Raw genomic sequence first — 14,883 nt, 5'->3', positions numbered from 1 at the left:
CACGCTGATCATAGCAAACACTCTTTTCCAACAGCACAACAGACGACTCTACACATGGACATCACCAGATAGTCAATATTGAAATCAGATTGATTATGTACTTTGTAGTCAAAGATGGAGAAGCTCTATGCAGTCAGTCAAAACAAGACCTGGAGCTGACTGTGGCTCAGATCATGAGCTGCTTCTTGCAAAATTTCAGCTTAAATTGAAGAACGAAGGGGAAACCACTAAACCATTCAGGTATGACCTAAATCATATCCCTTATGAATATACAGTGGAGGTGAGGAATAGATTTCAGGGATTAGACCTGATAGACAGAGTGCCTGAGGAACTATGGATAGAGGTCTGTAACGTTGTTCAGGAGGCAGCAACTAAATCCATCCCAAAGAAAAAGAAATGCAAGAAAGCCAAGTGGCTGTCTGATGAGCCTTTACAAGTAGCTGAGGAAAAAGGGAAGCGAAAAGCAAGGGAGAAAGGGAAAGATATATCCAACTGAATGCAGAGTTCCAGAGAATAGCAAGGAGAGACAAGAAGGCCTTCTTAAATGAACAATGCAAAGAAATCGAGGAAAACAATAGAATGGGAAAGACTAGAGATCTCTTCAAGAAAATTGGAGATCTCAAGGGAACGTTTTGTGCAAAGACGGGCATGATAACGGACAAAGAAGGCAGGGACCTAACAGAAGCAGATGAGATGAAGAAGAGGTGGAAAGAATACACAGAAGAACTATACAGGAAAGATCTGTATGTCCCTGATAGCCATGATAGTGCAGTCACTGAACCTGAGCCGGACATCCTCGAGAGTGAAGTCAAGTGGGCCTTAGGAAGCATTACTAGCAACAAAGCTAGCGAAGATGACAGTATTCCAGCTGAGCTATTTAAAATCCTAAAAGGTGATGCTGTTAAAGTGCTGTACTCAATATGCCAACAAATTTGGAACACTCAACAGTGGCCACAAGACTGGAAAAGGTCAGTTTACATTCCAATTCCAAAGAAGGGCAATGCCAAAGAGTGCTCAAACTACCGTACAATTGTGGTCATTTCATATGCCAGCAAGGTTATGCTCAAAATCCTACAAGCTAGGCTTCAGCAGTATGTGAACCGAGAACTACCGGAAGTACAAGCAGGGTTTCGAAGAGGCAGAGGAACTAGAGATCAAATCTCCAGCATTCGCTGGATCATGGAGAAAGCAAGAGAATTCCAGAAAAATGTCTATTTCTGCTTCATTGACTACGCTAAAGCTTTTGATTGTGTGGATCACAACAAACTGTGGCAAATTCTGAAAGAGATGGGAGTACCAGACCACCTTACCTATCTCCTGAGAAACCTGTACGAGGGTCAAGAAGCAACAGTGAGAACCGGACATGGAACAACCAATTGGTTCAAAATTGGGAAAGGAGTACGACAAGGCTGCATATTGTCGCCCTGCTTATTTAACTTATATGCAGAGTACATCATGAGGAACGCCGGGTTGGATGAATCACAGGTTGGAATTAAGATTGCCGGGAGAATTATCAACAACCTCAGATATGCAGATGATACCACCCTAATGGCAGAAAGCAAAGAGGAACTAAAGAGCCTCTTGTTGAGGGTGAAAGAGGAGAGTGCAAAAGCTGGTTTGAAACTCAGTATTAAAAAAACGAAGATCATGGCATCTGGCCCCATCACTTCCTGGCCTATAGAAGGGGAAGAAATGGAAGCAGTGACAGATTTTATTTTCTTGGGCTCCAAGATCACCACGGATGGTGACCGTAGCCATAAAATTAAAAGACGCTTGCTCCTTGGGAGGAAAGCTATGGCAAACCTAAACAGCACAGTAAGAAGCAGAGACATCACCTTGCCAACAGAGGTCTATATAATCAAAGCTATGGTTTTCCCAGTAGTAATGTATGGCTGTGAGAGCTGGACTGTAAGGAAGGCTGAGCGCCGAAGAATTGATGCTTTCGAACTGTGGTGGTGGAGAAGACTCTTACAAGTCCCCTGGACTGCGAGGAGGTCAAATCAGTCCATCCTAAAGGAAATCAACCCTGAATGCTCACTGGAAGGACAGATACTGAAGCTGAAGCTCAAATATTTTGGCCACCTAATGCAAAGAGAAAACTCCCTGGAAAAGACCCTGCTGGGAAAGACTGAAGGCAAAAGGAGAAGGGGACGGCAGAGGATGAGATGGCTAGATAGCATCACTGATGCAATGAATATGAACTTGAGCACACTCGGGGAGAGAGCGGAGGACAGGAAGGCCTGGCGTGCTATGGTCCATGGCGTCACGAAGAGTCGGACATGACTTAACGACTGAACAACAACAATACAATTAAAGCCAGAATAGGGCAGTAATAGTTATTCTTAAAAATGATGAACATTTTGCCAAAGAGCTCAGAAGTTAACTAGTGCCACCAGTTTGCCCTTTTGAAAATTTTGCCATATCAGTAAACTCACTTATTTGTGCTTCAATAGAAATGTGGTTGTATACATAGATATGAGTTTATTTTCAAGGTGTGCTTGTGAATTAACAAATGGAGTGAACAGGTAGGAACAATAACTTATTCAGAATAATTTATTTGTAGACCTTGCAGCTATTCCTGATTTTCAATCTGGTGCAATGGAAAATTGGGGATTGACTACATATAGGGAATCTGCTTTGTTATATGATCCTGAAAAGTCCTCAGCATCAAGCAGACTTGGAATTACTATGATTATAGCCCATGAGCTTGCTCACCAGGTAAGTTATAGTTGATGTTTTATAACATGAAATTAAGGATCTTAACCTGTAAAATCAAAGGGATGTATCATGGCAACTGTCTGCAGCTGGAGTCTGTCCACTTAGAAGGGAAGGGGTGGATGTAAACAAGGAAGGCCAATCAGTGAGAAGCAGGCACCGGAGCAGCAGAGGGGCTTGGGAAATCCAGCACAGAGAGGAGAGGATCGCCGGGCATACACCATAGTATGCCTCTGTGGGTGCAGTTGGAGACCCTGTGTTAGTTGGTAATTATAAGACTTAATGCTTTTCTTTGAGATGAGTGGAGGAATTCTGTAGAGCAAGGAAGGAATGCAAGAATGTTCATGTTGATTGTTCATGCTCAAGAAAGAAGACAGCAGAGCATTCTTGCAATTTCATCTGTCCATAATACAGATTTCAACAGTAAAATAACCGCCCAGACAGCTTCAGCTATTGGGCGGTATAGAAATGAAATAAATAAATAAAAATAAAATATAAATTCATGAAAATTTGACTCAGTGCTCGCTATGAAATGTTATTTTTCACAGTGGTTTGGAAACCTGGTCACCATGGAATGGTGGAATGATCTTTGGCTCAATGAAGGATTTGCAAAGTTTATGGAATCTATTTCAGTAAGAAATACCCACCCAGAACTAAAAGTTGTGAGTATTAATTTTCCCTATTTTTCAATATTAAGCCAATTCTTAAAATACATTATGATTACTAGCTGAAGATCATAGAGTTGTTATTACTAGCAACAGGTGAGACCTGCAGCAAAACATCATATCCCCATTCCTAGGAGGAACGTTCTTGTTCATCACTCCAGATAGCCTGGATCAGGAGCACTGTAGTGCTCTTCTGACTTTGGGGTGGGGTGGGGTAGTGAGTTTCAAGAGTGGAGAAGGGATAAAGGACACTTCCTCTCCACCTGCCACCCGCAAGGCCTTCCCCTACTATGTCAAATAACACTAGAGGCCTGCCAAGTTCAAAGTTGGGTATTTTATAGCTATATAGTGATGGGAGTCTTCATAGTTCTGGATATGGGAAATGTATCCACTTCCCCCAAATTCTGATTCATCCCTCCTCCAGGATACTTGCTACAAGATGTCAAGGGCTTGAGTAGGTCAGTTCCAACAGTCTCTTACCCTCCATTTTTCTTGGGTGGTGGTGGTGGTGTTGTTTTCAGTGGACATCCAGACATTCCATTTCTCTCTTTTTTTGAATATATTTTTATTTATTTTATTTTTATAAATGAAATAAACAATACCAAAATTACCAACAACCTAATCAATACTTCAGTTTCCCAACAGTACAATATTCTGATAAGGACACCACAATAACAAAGAGAGAAGAAAAAAGAGAGAAAAAAAATAGAAAAGGGGGAAAAGGGGGGAGGAAAGGAAGTGAAGAAAAAAAAGAAAAAAAATTCCCTCACCTTCCCCCCCTCTCCCTCCCCCTTAAAAAATTAAGTTTAAACTCCAACACCCCCCCAGCCTCCAATGCCATTCTGTTTTAAAAACTAAATCCATAAGCTTAACAATCTTACAGTTTAATAAGCAACCTTACATTTCTATATGATATCATCAATCTTATATCAAGGAAACAGGTCTACAATCCATTCCTAAATGCCTATATTAGTAGTAGTAGTAGTAATAATAATAATAATAATAATGAAATATATATATATAAATATATTTTATTATATAATAATAAAACTTAATATAAACCTTCAACCATCAGTAATAAATTTTATAATAGACATATTATCTATTTTAAAATTAAAAATATAAAAAAGCAAGAAAAAATAAAAGGTAAAAGAATAAACTAATATAAATATAATCATTTATCTTCTGAATTAGCCTGAGTCATATAGACTAAACACAAACAGTTAACAAAGCTTGTTTAAAGATTCCAGTTCATGGGGTTGTAACAGAATTGTCACACATTTTTACTTTAAGCCAGGCCTCCACCATTTCATGGTTTAGAAATGTCTTCATCTGATCTTCAGACATGATACAAAGTGTAGCAGGATATTTTAAGTAATATTGTAAGTTCATTTGTTTTGCCATATTCTTTGCATTGATAAATTGCCTTCTCTTATTTGCCACCTCTTTGATGTAGTCTGGGAATAACATAACTTTATCTTGTTTCCAGGAAAGGCTTCCAGCCTCCCTTGCCAAGCGCAGGATATAATTCTTTGTGGAGACTTTTGCAAATTGAACTGTGATGGTGTAATCAGTCCCTTTAGCATTTGGCACACAAAATGCCTGCTCAATATCAAGTAAATAATCAGATGAAATAGGGAGTATCTCATGCAAAAGTTTATCCACAAAAATAAGCAATTTTACATCATTAGGCAGATTTTTAATCCCAATAATCCATACATTGGATCTTTCCATGAAGGCCTCCAGTTGAGAGATTCTGTCAGAGATATTTGTAACACAGATTTGTGACATAGTTTCATTTCCTGCCACTCGGTTTTCAAGCTCATTAAGTTTCATCTCCATTTTTTGCTGTGACGCATTAATTAAATCTACAGCTCCTTGCAGGGTGGTGATGGAATTTTGGATTAAATTCAGCCTTTTGACTTGCTCCATAAATTGCAAAGATAAAGTCTTTATCAGCGTAAATAATTCCCCTATATCTTCTGTCTTCGACACTTTTGACACAGAGGATGCGGGGGGAGTAGATGCCAGCTCCTTTCTTCTCCTCAACGCAGACATGTTTCTCTCAAACAAATCTTACAGGTCCTCAGATATTCTCAAATATTGTTAACGTTTCTTAAATCATCCCTCAGAGGTTGTTATTTCTTAAAGCATGTATTATTTATGGAACATGTCAGCCCTGTTTTCTCCTATAAAATAGGAGTCTCAGTACAGCTTTTTGCGTTGGTAAAGCTCTGGGGAGATAATCCTAGAATCCAGCCCCCCCACTATCGCGTGGGAGTTACCTTTCTCCAAGATGTTGTCCAGAGCTGTTGCCTTGCCCCCCCTTTCCATTCCAGGGGGGAGATTAAAAGGTTTTTCAACCTTTTAAAAAGCTGTTTGAGAAAGCTCCCACCAAGACCCCTGGGAAGCTACCAGAGCGACATCGGTCCCAACCGGAAGTCCCAAACATTCCATTTCTCAAGCTGCTTTTAATCATAGACTTAACTGATAGACTCACACCGTCTGCTTGATATTTGTATTAAAGTTTAGACCCTTTTTTCCTCCCATTCTATAGGCTCAGTTGCCATCAGTTTTCCTGAAAAACTGAGTCCTGTGGCACCTTAAAGATTAACGGATTTATTATGTTACAAGCTCTCATGGACTAGGGACCACTTCATCAGATAACTGAAATGTTATCTTATTAAGAAGTTCAGTTCTATCACTTGTAGCCTAAATCAAGATAATGGTTTTTTACCACTACAAGTTTTAATTAGCTTGCCAGTGCCAGAATGTTTGTTATCAACAATACTGCTTTTTGAAAGGTCACTGTAATTATTTTGCATAATTTAAACTTTAATGCAATTAGCACAGTCTGTAGCTTTTGCATTTCATTTCCCTCTCACGTCACTGCTTATGCAGTGTGTTCTATGGTGGAATGTCAACATGTGGAAGCCTGTGTCCACTGACACTAAAAAGACAGTTTTGCTCAAGCATGTTTATCAAGCACCTTGAAGACCTAAATGATGGAAACACAGAATATGAATACGTTAAATAAAGAGTATGAATATGTCTCTACTAAGAAATAACTAGAAATATATTAATATCTGCTTTACAAGACAATCCTATGCATGTCTATTCAGATGCAAGTCCTATTGAGTTCAGTGGTACTTACTTCCAGGTAAGTGTATATAGGATTGCAGCCTAAGCGTGTCATTTAAATGTGAGCTTCAAACCTATTAAAGGAATATTTCAGGTTTGTTTTTCTTTTATTAGGAAGATCATTTTTTAAACAAGTGTTTTGAAGCCATGGAGGTCGATGCTTTAAATTCTTCACATCCTATATCTACTCCTGTTGAAGATCCAGCTCAGATTCTAGAAATGTTTGATGATGTTTCCTATGATAAGGTAAGAAACTGATTCAGTTTAATCTATCTGGATATTATCTTTCAAATCTGAAAGAGAGGATTTGCTGTTAGCATTTAACTTTGTTAGAATACACTGACCGGGTTTGCATGATCACCGCAGCCCACCGTGGCTTATTTATGCCATGGTGGGTTGCAGCATGTGTGGGTGGCCATTTTTAATATTCAGTCCCCTGCAGGGAGTTGCCATAGTTAATCATGTCATCTGAACCCAGGTGACAGGTTGTTTGAGGGTTAAACAACCCTCACTGTTGTAGGGTTATTTGAAGGTGGTTGCTCACCTTTTTTTTCTAAAGGTTTGTTATATGTCTGCAAACCTTGGGGTGCTTCCAAACGTGCTGATACTTCCCTGTTGTGTGTGGATTGTACCATTTTGGCTAAGTAGGGAGCAGCACTCAGATAATTTAGTTTGCTATTAGTATATATATTTAAACAAATTCCATATGTTGTGTTATAAAATGTTTGGGCAAGAAAATTAGATTCCAAATTTTTGCTGTTGAAACTTCAGTTTTGTACCATTTCCAAAATCTGAATTCTACAAAATGTAAAATTCTGGGTGTGCAAGTTTGCAAATTAATTTTTTGTTTCAATTTTGCTGTAATATATTGTTTATATATGTTTTCTTTGGTTCTGATATGATTTTCATGAACTCAAGCTCTCAGTGGCTCCATGTTTTCTGTTCTTTGGGTCGTAGTGATCCAAATATTTCACCTTATCGCCACTATGGACAATTCAATATAATGTTTATATTATTCTATGTATTTGCAAAAATATTTCATCTATAAGGAATATTTTGTCTAGTGTTTTCTTTGTCCATACAAATTATAATACTCTTAAATAAAAATCACAGCCAAGAATTGCACAAGCATTGTTTAGGAATAACCTAATTGGATCACATGGATATCTTTTTGATACAAACTTGTGATCAATCAGACACTGAAAAAGCAAATGTAGACTGTATTGTTTCATTCCTCTCTTTTCAGGGAGCTTGTATTTTAAATATGCTACAGGATTATCTCCACCCAGAAGTGTTTAAAGCTGGACTTGTAAAATATTTGTCGCAATTTAGCTATCAGAATACACAAAATAAAGATCTGTGGAACAGCTTGTCAGATGCAAGTATTTCTTATATATATTTTAGCAAAATGCTTAGTGAGCGATGCCTTAACTTTAAAATCTTACTCACTAGAATTACTGTTTTGAGCAGCATTTGTTGCTCATGGTTTCAACTGTTGGGTAACTAGGCTTTGTTTTTTGTTTAGGTTTGTCCTACAGGTGCTGCTGTTGTTCAAAATAATGGAGTTTGTGCCAGAAGCAAGGAGACAATCTCAAGTTCTGTGAGCTTGTGTTTTATTAATATTTGTATTCAGATGTCTATACATATTATCTCATCAAAGACTGAGAAATCTCTTTCACTAGTAAGGTGGCATAACACTTAACTTTTGCTATTTGAGAACCCATACCTCATAACCTCTTGAGTCCTAGAATGGCAGCAGAATCTGTCACTGCTTTAAAGTCATATTGATGGAAGTCTATCAGACCAAGGGTGGTTAAGGAAGCATCAGCAATTCATGAGCTAAGACATGTACTCCGGGATGTTCTGCAGTGTTGTGAAGGATCAACATGTTCTGCAGCTACTTCTCTCAGACATGGTTTCAGTTCATGGACTGCTATTACATTTGAATAGGGCCATAATTTAGAATTGTTGTATACTTCAGAGGAAATAAAATACAATTTTTTCTAGCTTTCCTCTTGTTATGGTTAGCTGGAAAGAAAGAAACAGAATCTGGAATGGATTTATGCCATCGTTTTACTCTTACAGGAAGCCATATATAGTTTCCCTTAAATGTTTTCTGCTGTGTGATGTGGAAAGGCATACCACAGCTGAGGCTGTTTTAGTCTTGATTATGGAAAGTCATACATATATGACAAATTTGTAATTGTTCGTTCTCAGTCACCGCTGCTTCCAACATCTCCTTGCATATTTTTGTCCCTGTTTTATAGCACTGGACCAAAAGTGAGCTCCATGATGTGAAGACAGTGATGGACACTTGGACACTGCAGAAAGGATACCCACTAGTAACTGTTACAATAAAAGGGAAGAATGTCCATCTACAGCAAGAACACTATATGAAAGGCTCTGGCTTTTCTTCACCAACAGGGTAATGGCAAAGAGCAAGTGAGGCTCGTCTTTGATTACATTCTAGAAAGAATCCTTTTCTTTTCTTTTTACTAACTCTTCATAAAATAAATAGAATAAATAATGTGGATTGCACCATAATTCGTTAACCAGTTTAATTTTTTTTTAAACTTATATTATTGCTTTGAATAGTACACAGAAATCAGCTGAATTTATATTAGCCTTCCGTGGTGTTTTTTTTTAATCAGCAACGTGAGGCAAAATGTCTCCACTTCTAAATCACCATTCCTAAAATGGAGACCAGATTATTGTGTTGATAAACAAACACACACTTAATTTCTTCAGATAGGGAGTTACATCTCACTTGTTACATTTCTTTGGCAGCACAAATAGCACTGATGCTAAAATTATAATGTGAAGGAGACAATTGCATTGTTTTTTGAAGATGGTTACACTGATGTAAAAGATATGTACACACAGTAGGGAGCTGATGTGGCAGGAAGCTTCAACCAACCATATAAATACATTTAGAAATGTACGCTTATTTCCAGCTGCATGAAGGTAACATTACTTCCACAGTACTCTCAAAAAGAGTGTTTTCTATCCCTGCTTATCTCACCTAGTTATGCAGCTCAGGGTTCACCTATGAGATGTGTAAGTAAAGTAAAAATGCATTGTGTTTCTAAATTATTATTTTGACATTACTTTAGGTATCTATGGCACGTCCCTTTAACATATATTACCAGTAAATCGGATGTTGTTCAAAGGTTATTGCTAACAACCAAAACAGGTATGTTTGACCTAATTCAAATAGTAGGACTTGAAATAATGTTTTCAGACATCAAACAATCGTATTAAGGAAGATTTTAAGACGTTGGGAGACAATTTTCTTCAATCACTGAAAAACAAATACAAACTCTTATCCACAAAGCAATTGTGTGGTAGGTGTTGAAGATAGGTCATTAAGGCAATAATAAGGACAGGTTGCTTACTTGTAACTGTGGTTCTTGGAGTGGTCATCTGTAAATTCACACATATGGGTTATGCATCTGCACAGAACAGTCACTCTGAACATTCTAGAACTGAGCAGAGCTTTAGGTGGGAACCCTACCCACCCCCCTCTAATCACGCTCTAGGGTGTAACTCCTGTCTCCCACTCAGTTCTTGGCCTGCCGCAGTGGAGGCACAAATAAATAGCAAGATTTAAAAGCCGGGCGGAGGATGGGTTGCTTTAGTTCACAGATGGCCACTTGAAGAACTACAGTTACAAGTAAGCAACCTCCTTCGTGGTCTCTGTGACTCACACATGTGAATGACTGAAAAGCAAGACTCACTGGAAGTATCACACCAAAACTGTAGAAAGGACAGTTTGGTTAGAGGCTGCATTTGTATGTGCTCTGGCATCAAAGTGGTAGTGTTTGACAAAGGTGGATGGCTGAGATGAGGTTGTACAGCTATGGAAGTAGAACAACCTGAAGGAAAACAGCAGATGATGCCATGGCTCTAGCCAAGTGGCTACGGATGTGGTGGGGAGCTGGGAGCTGAGCAAGTTGATATGCTAAGCATATTGTCGCTGCAACTCATTTAGCAAAACACTGTGAGGACACACAGGATGCCCTTTTCTTGGCCCAGAGTAATATACAAATAAATGAGGGAAGGACTTGAACAAAGCTGTGTGTTGTAAGTAGAAGGAGAGGGCCTTCCGAACATCAGGCAAGTGCAGCTTAACCTCCAATGGGGAGGTAAGGTGAGGGAGAAATATTGGTAAAACAATGTCTTGAGACAAATGCAGTTGGGAAACCACCTTCAGGAGAAAGGAAAGTCCAGTCCAGGACCACTTTATCACTGTGAAAGACCAATTACAGCTGGTCATGCCTGAGGACACAGAGCTCACCCACTCTGTGTGCCAAGGTGATAGCCATAAGAAGGGCCACCTTCATAGTGAGTAGGCGAAGGTCAGTTGCAGTCATCGGCTCAAAGGGCTTAGCCATTAGTGAGTAAGAACAACCGACAGGCTCCATGCTCGAACAGGTGCCGTGGTGGGTGGGTAGATGTCGGTTAGGCCCTTGGGGAGGCACTTGAAATCCGGGTGTAAACAGAGGGAGAAGCCCTCGACCTTGGCCTGGTTAGCAGAGATCATAGTCAAGTATACATGGACTGAAGATAGTGCTAGCCCTCTGGTTTTGAGAGCAGTAAGTCAAGCACCAGGGAAAGGTCACTCTTGCTCTGCAGTGTCAACAAATGCTGAAATTGCTTTCCGGTTCTTGTCATAAGACCTTTGGGTAGAAGGCTTGAGTGAGGCCATCATGACTTCCAGGACCTCCTTGGAAAATAGGTGCAGCCCTCTATCCACCACGCTGTGAGGTGAAGACTCTCAAAATCAGGGTGTCTGACCTGTTCCTGGTGATAAGGTCTGGGGACCATGGGAGAACAAGGAATGTGCTACATGAGAGAAGAAGCAGTGTGGCAAACCACAGTTGGTGTGGCCACCACGGAGTTATCAGGAGGCATCTGGCTGTAGCCCACCCTACTGCAAAACAGTTGGCACTTTGTGTTTGCTGTTGTAGTTAAGCAGTCCACCATAGGGGTGCCCCAGTTTTGGAACAGGGTCAATGTAACTGCTCTCATTTGTGGGAGGTAGTTCAAGACTGGCTGAGCAAGTCGGCAACAATGTTCATGGTACTGGCAAGATGAATGGCAATGAAAAGATACCATGGGCTATGCACCAGTCCCAAAAGTTCAAGGTGTGAAGGAGGTGGGACAAGGACCTCACACCTCCTTGCTTGTTGATGCAAAAGACAATGGTAGTGTTGTCTGTAGCTATGTGGACTGTGCAGCTGGTAAAGGTCAATTTGAACGCTTTGAAGGCTTTTGGAGCTCAAGATGGCTGATGTACATAGTTTGCTTCTGATGGGACCAGTCTGAATGATCTGTAGTGGGCCTCCCAACTGGAGAGCGAGGCATCTGTGGTGACTGTTAGTGATGAGCAGGCTGGCTTGAAGCTGAATCCCACCATGAGGTTCAAGTGGATAGTCCACCAGCCTAGGAACTGTCAGATTTGATGATGGATATCCAGATGACATGTTGGGTGGTCCATCTCTTGGTTGAAGACCCAAAGGAATCAGGACTTGAATGTCCCCATGTGGAGGTGAGCCAGAAATGTTACAGCTGTGGTTGCAGCCATTAAGCCAAAGACACGTTGCCAAATGTCCATCTGTGACCAAGGGTGAGACCTGACAGAATGCGCCAAGTGTTTTCATGTGTCTGCCTTTTCGGTGGACAGGTAGGCTCAGGCCTGTGTGGAACTGAGGAAAGCCCCTATGACTTGTTGAGTCTGGGAGGGGATGCAAGAAGATTTCTCCTTGTTGACCGTGAGGTCTAGTGACCAGAACAGGTTCAGGGCAGTGTTGACATTGGCCTAAAGGTGGTGGGACGAGGGGGACAATGAAGAGCCAGTCATCTAGGTATGGAAAGACAATTCCCTGCAACCTCGTGCACCACAACTACAGCCATGTATTTCATGAAGACTCATGGAGCGATGACCTGGAGCCAGTCTACAGGTATGATTTACTGTGGAGGGAAAGCACATCAGTGTCAATTAGGACACATGGCCTAATGTGGACACATGTCATGGCCACCCCGCAGCCACCCCGCCACTTCCCACTGTAAAATATGCATTTTCTGAAAGTTGTTTTAGCACATATTTTACCTTAAATGCAGCTCCTGCACGCTTCAGCTGCAATGTGCCCTATTCACCTGAATTAAATCCTGCATGCTGGGCGTGCCTAGGGGGTGTCTGTGCCTGGTTGGGAGGGGTTGGGAGAATAGCCCACTAGGTCTACTCAGATGTAAGGAGCAGAGGCAAGAAAGCGAGCCAAAGGGGTGGTGAAGGGGTGCCATAAGGAGCTACTGTTCTGCTGCCGCCTGCCCTCCCCGCTGCCTCTGTAGCATCTTTTTCCCATTTAGAAAATCGGAGCCCCTTCCTCACCCCACCCTGTCCCCCGTAGGGCTGCTTTCCCATTAGAGTCTTGACTCATTCATAGAATACAGCCAGAAGGGGTTGGGAGAATAGCCTGCTAGGTCAACTCGCTTGTAAAGAGCAGAGGCAAGAAAGTGAGCTGAAGGGGTGGCGAAGGAGCTCCCGTTCTGCTGCCACCTGCTGTCCCTGAGCCTGCTGTCCCCACTGCCTCTGTAGTGTCTTTCTCCCATTGTGAAAATCGGAGCTCCTCCCCCCCGGCACAAGTCAAAGATGGCTTTTCGATTGATAGGGATGTTGCCCTCTGGTGGGTTGGTGGTAGGGGACATCTGTAGTTTTTTAAGAAGGAAGAACCATGCAACATGGAGAATGTTCTAAACGCTGTTATTGCTGCAGCAGAGAAAAAGAAACTGATCAGGAGGTGGGAGCCACACCCTGGAGCATGCGCAGAGTGGGTGGGATGAGCTCACTCTAGAATGTTCCAAATGACTATTCTATGCAGGTGCGTAACCCTTACGTGTGAGTCACAGAGACCACGGAAAAGAACTATAGTAGATCAGTTATCATTATCTGTGGTTAATGAATGTAAATAAACTCAGTCAAGTGCTGCTGTACAGAAAAATATAGAATTGTACTATATTTTGCTTATAGATGGCATCACCCTACCAGAAGAAGTAGAGTGGATAAAATTTAATGTAGGAATGAATGGTTATTATATTGTACACTATGGAGATGATGGATGGGATGCTCTTACTCACCTTTTAAAAGAAAACCATAAAGCAATTAGTAGCAACGATAGAGCAAGCCTCATCAACAGTGCATTCCAGCTGGTGAGGTAAGGTATCATGAGTATATGCTATGTGAGTCTTCAGTAAATCAACTGGCAAAACAACAGCAAGACAAAACATCACTTCATAATGTAACAATCTGAAAGGTGAATCCTGGTATCATTTGCAAAAATAGAAATCCAGAGCTACTCCACTGACATTACTCAGGTTACCTCTGGGTAAATAGAGGTAGAGTAGTGGTAATAATACTAATAAAGATAGAAGGGTTCAGGGCTTTGGATCTCGGTGTATCTCAGAATTAAATACTGCTTCCTGTTCCTAGTAAGAATAAATGCCAGCTGCACATTAGCTCTTGTGCTTTGATACTTGTACTCCTACTAACACCAGCTCTTTGCAGATATTAGTATACTTTTTACCAACATAACGCTTGAGTTCATTTGTATTGTATAGTTCTGTTAGACAGAGGACTTTTCTCCTAGACGTTGTCCTCATGATATTTGGCACAGTCATTGCAAAAGGTTTGTAAGTTGATCTCATATCCTAGTTTGCACGCTAAACATATTTCTTTGAAGTGATATCAATAGCTGCACCTGTTGCTGTGATACTTTGCCTTGATCCACACTGGGGAGTATATTACAAAAATGTATATTTTTAAACAATATAAATATCAACGAACATTGTGTGAGCTGATATACATCTCTGAGATAGCACGTGGTAATGAACAATATGTTTCTTACAGCAAAAGAGCAGATGCCTCTCTTGCAAAACAAGTTTATTTCCTGTTCTTGCAGCAGGCAGTGGTTAAGGACTACAGACTACACAGATGTAGCTGGAGGCAGAGTAGCAGTTTGAACGTTGGTCAAGAAGAGGTCTGGCCTTTAGATCTTGAGAAATACAGTTAGGGCATAAATCATGCAGTCTAGTACTATTTTGATTCCCATAGGTGAAAACTGTAGCCAGGGTTGCAAAGTTGGTTTAATTTAAGAAGTTGGCAGACCACAAAATATGGTAAAAAAAGTGGGAATGAATCTGGAACTACAAATGAAGAACAGAGCAGGATGTGTGCTGAAGGCCAAAAACAAGGCAGAGAGGCACAGGGCTGCTCTGGTTAGACTGATGGTGGTCATACTGCTGGTCAAGGGCTGAAATCTTTCTCATGTCAGTAATTCAAATATATCAGTTGACAGCAATTTTA

At 40.7% G+C, this 14,883-nt stretch overlaps 1 protein-coding gene across 3 annotated transcripts in view; it reads left to right on the top strand.

Annotated features, from left to right (window-relative positions):
* Positions 1 to 14,883, top strand: part of ERAP1 (endoplasmic reticulum aminopeptidase 1) — a 36,594-nt gene that overhangs the window by 11,532 nt on the left and 10,179 nt on the right. For 2 of the 3 annotated variants that reach the window (XM_084833702.1, XM_084833703.1), the window contains exons 6-13: positions 2,564 to 2,718; positions 3,264 to 3,377; positions 6,636 to 6,767; positions 7,768 to 7,899; positions 8,047 to 8,121; positions 8,789 to 8,946; positions 9,635 to 9,714; positions 13,552 to 13,735. In XM_084833702.1, the coding sequence (XP_084689828.1) occupies positions 2,564 to 2,718; positions 3,264 to 3,377; positions 6,636 to 6,767; positions 7,768 to 7,899; positions 8,047 to 8,121; positions 8,789 to 8,946; positions 9,635 to 9,714; positions 13,552 to 13,735 (1,030 nt within the window). The remainder of the gene's footprint in view (positions 1 to 2,563; positions 2,719 to 3,263; positions 3,378 to 6,635; positions 6,768 to 7,767; positions 7,900 to 8,046; positions 8,122 to 8,788; positions 8,947 to 9,634; positions 9,715 to 13,551; positions 13,736 to 14,883) is intronic. The other variant, XM_084833704.1, reaches the window with a different exon arrangement.

Source organism: Heloderma suspectum, chromosome 2, assembly GCF_057233095.1.
Source record: "Heloderma suspectum isolate Gila_16-S chromosome 2, 16-S_ref, whole genome shotgun sequence".
Lineage (NCBI taxonomy): Eukaryota > Metazoa > Chordata > Lepidosauria > Squamata > Helodermatidae > Heloderma > Heloderma suspectum.
Note: the sequence above shows the minus strand (reverse complement) of the source record. Positions and strands in the feature narration are given on the sequence as shown.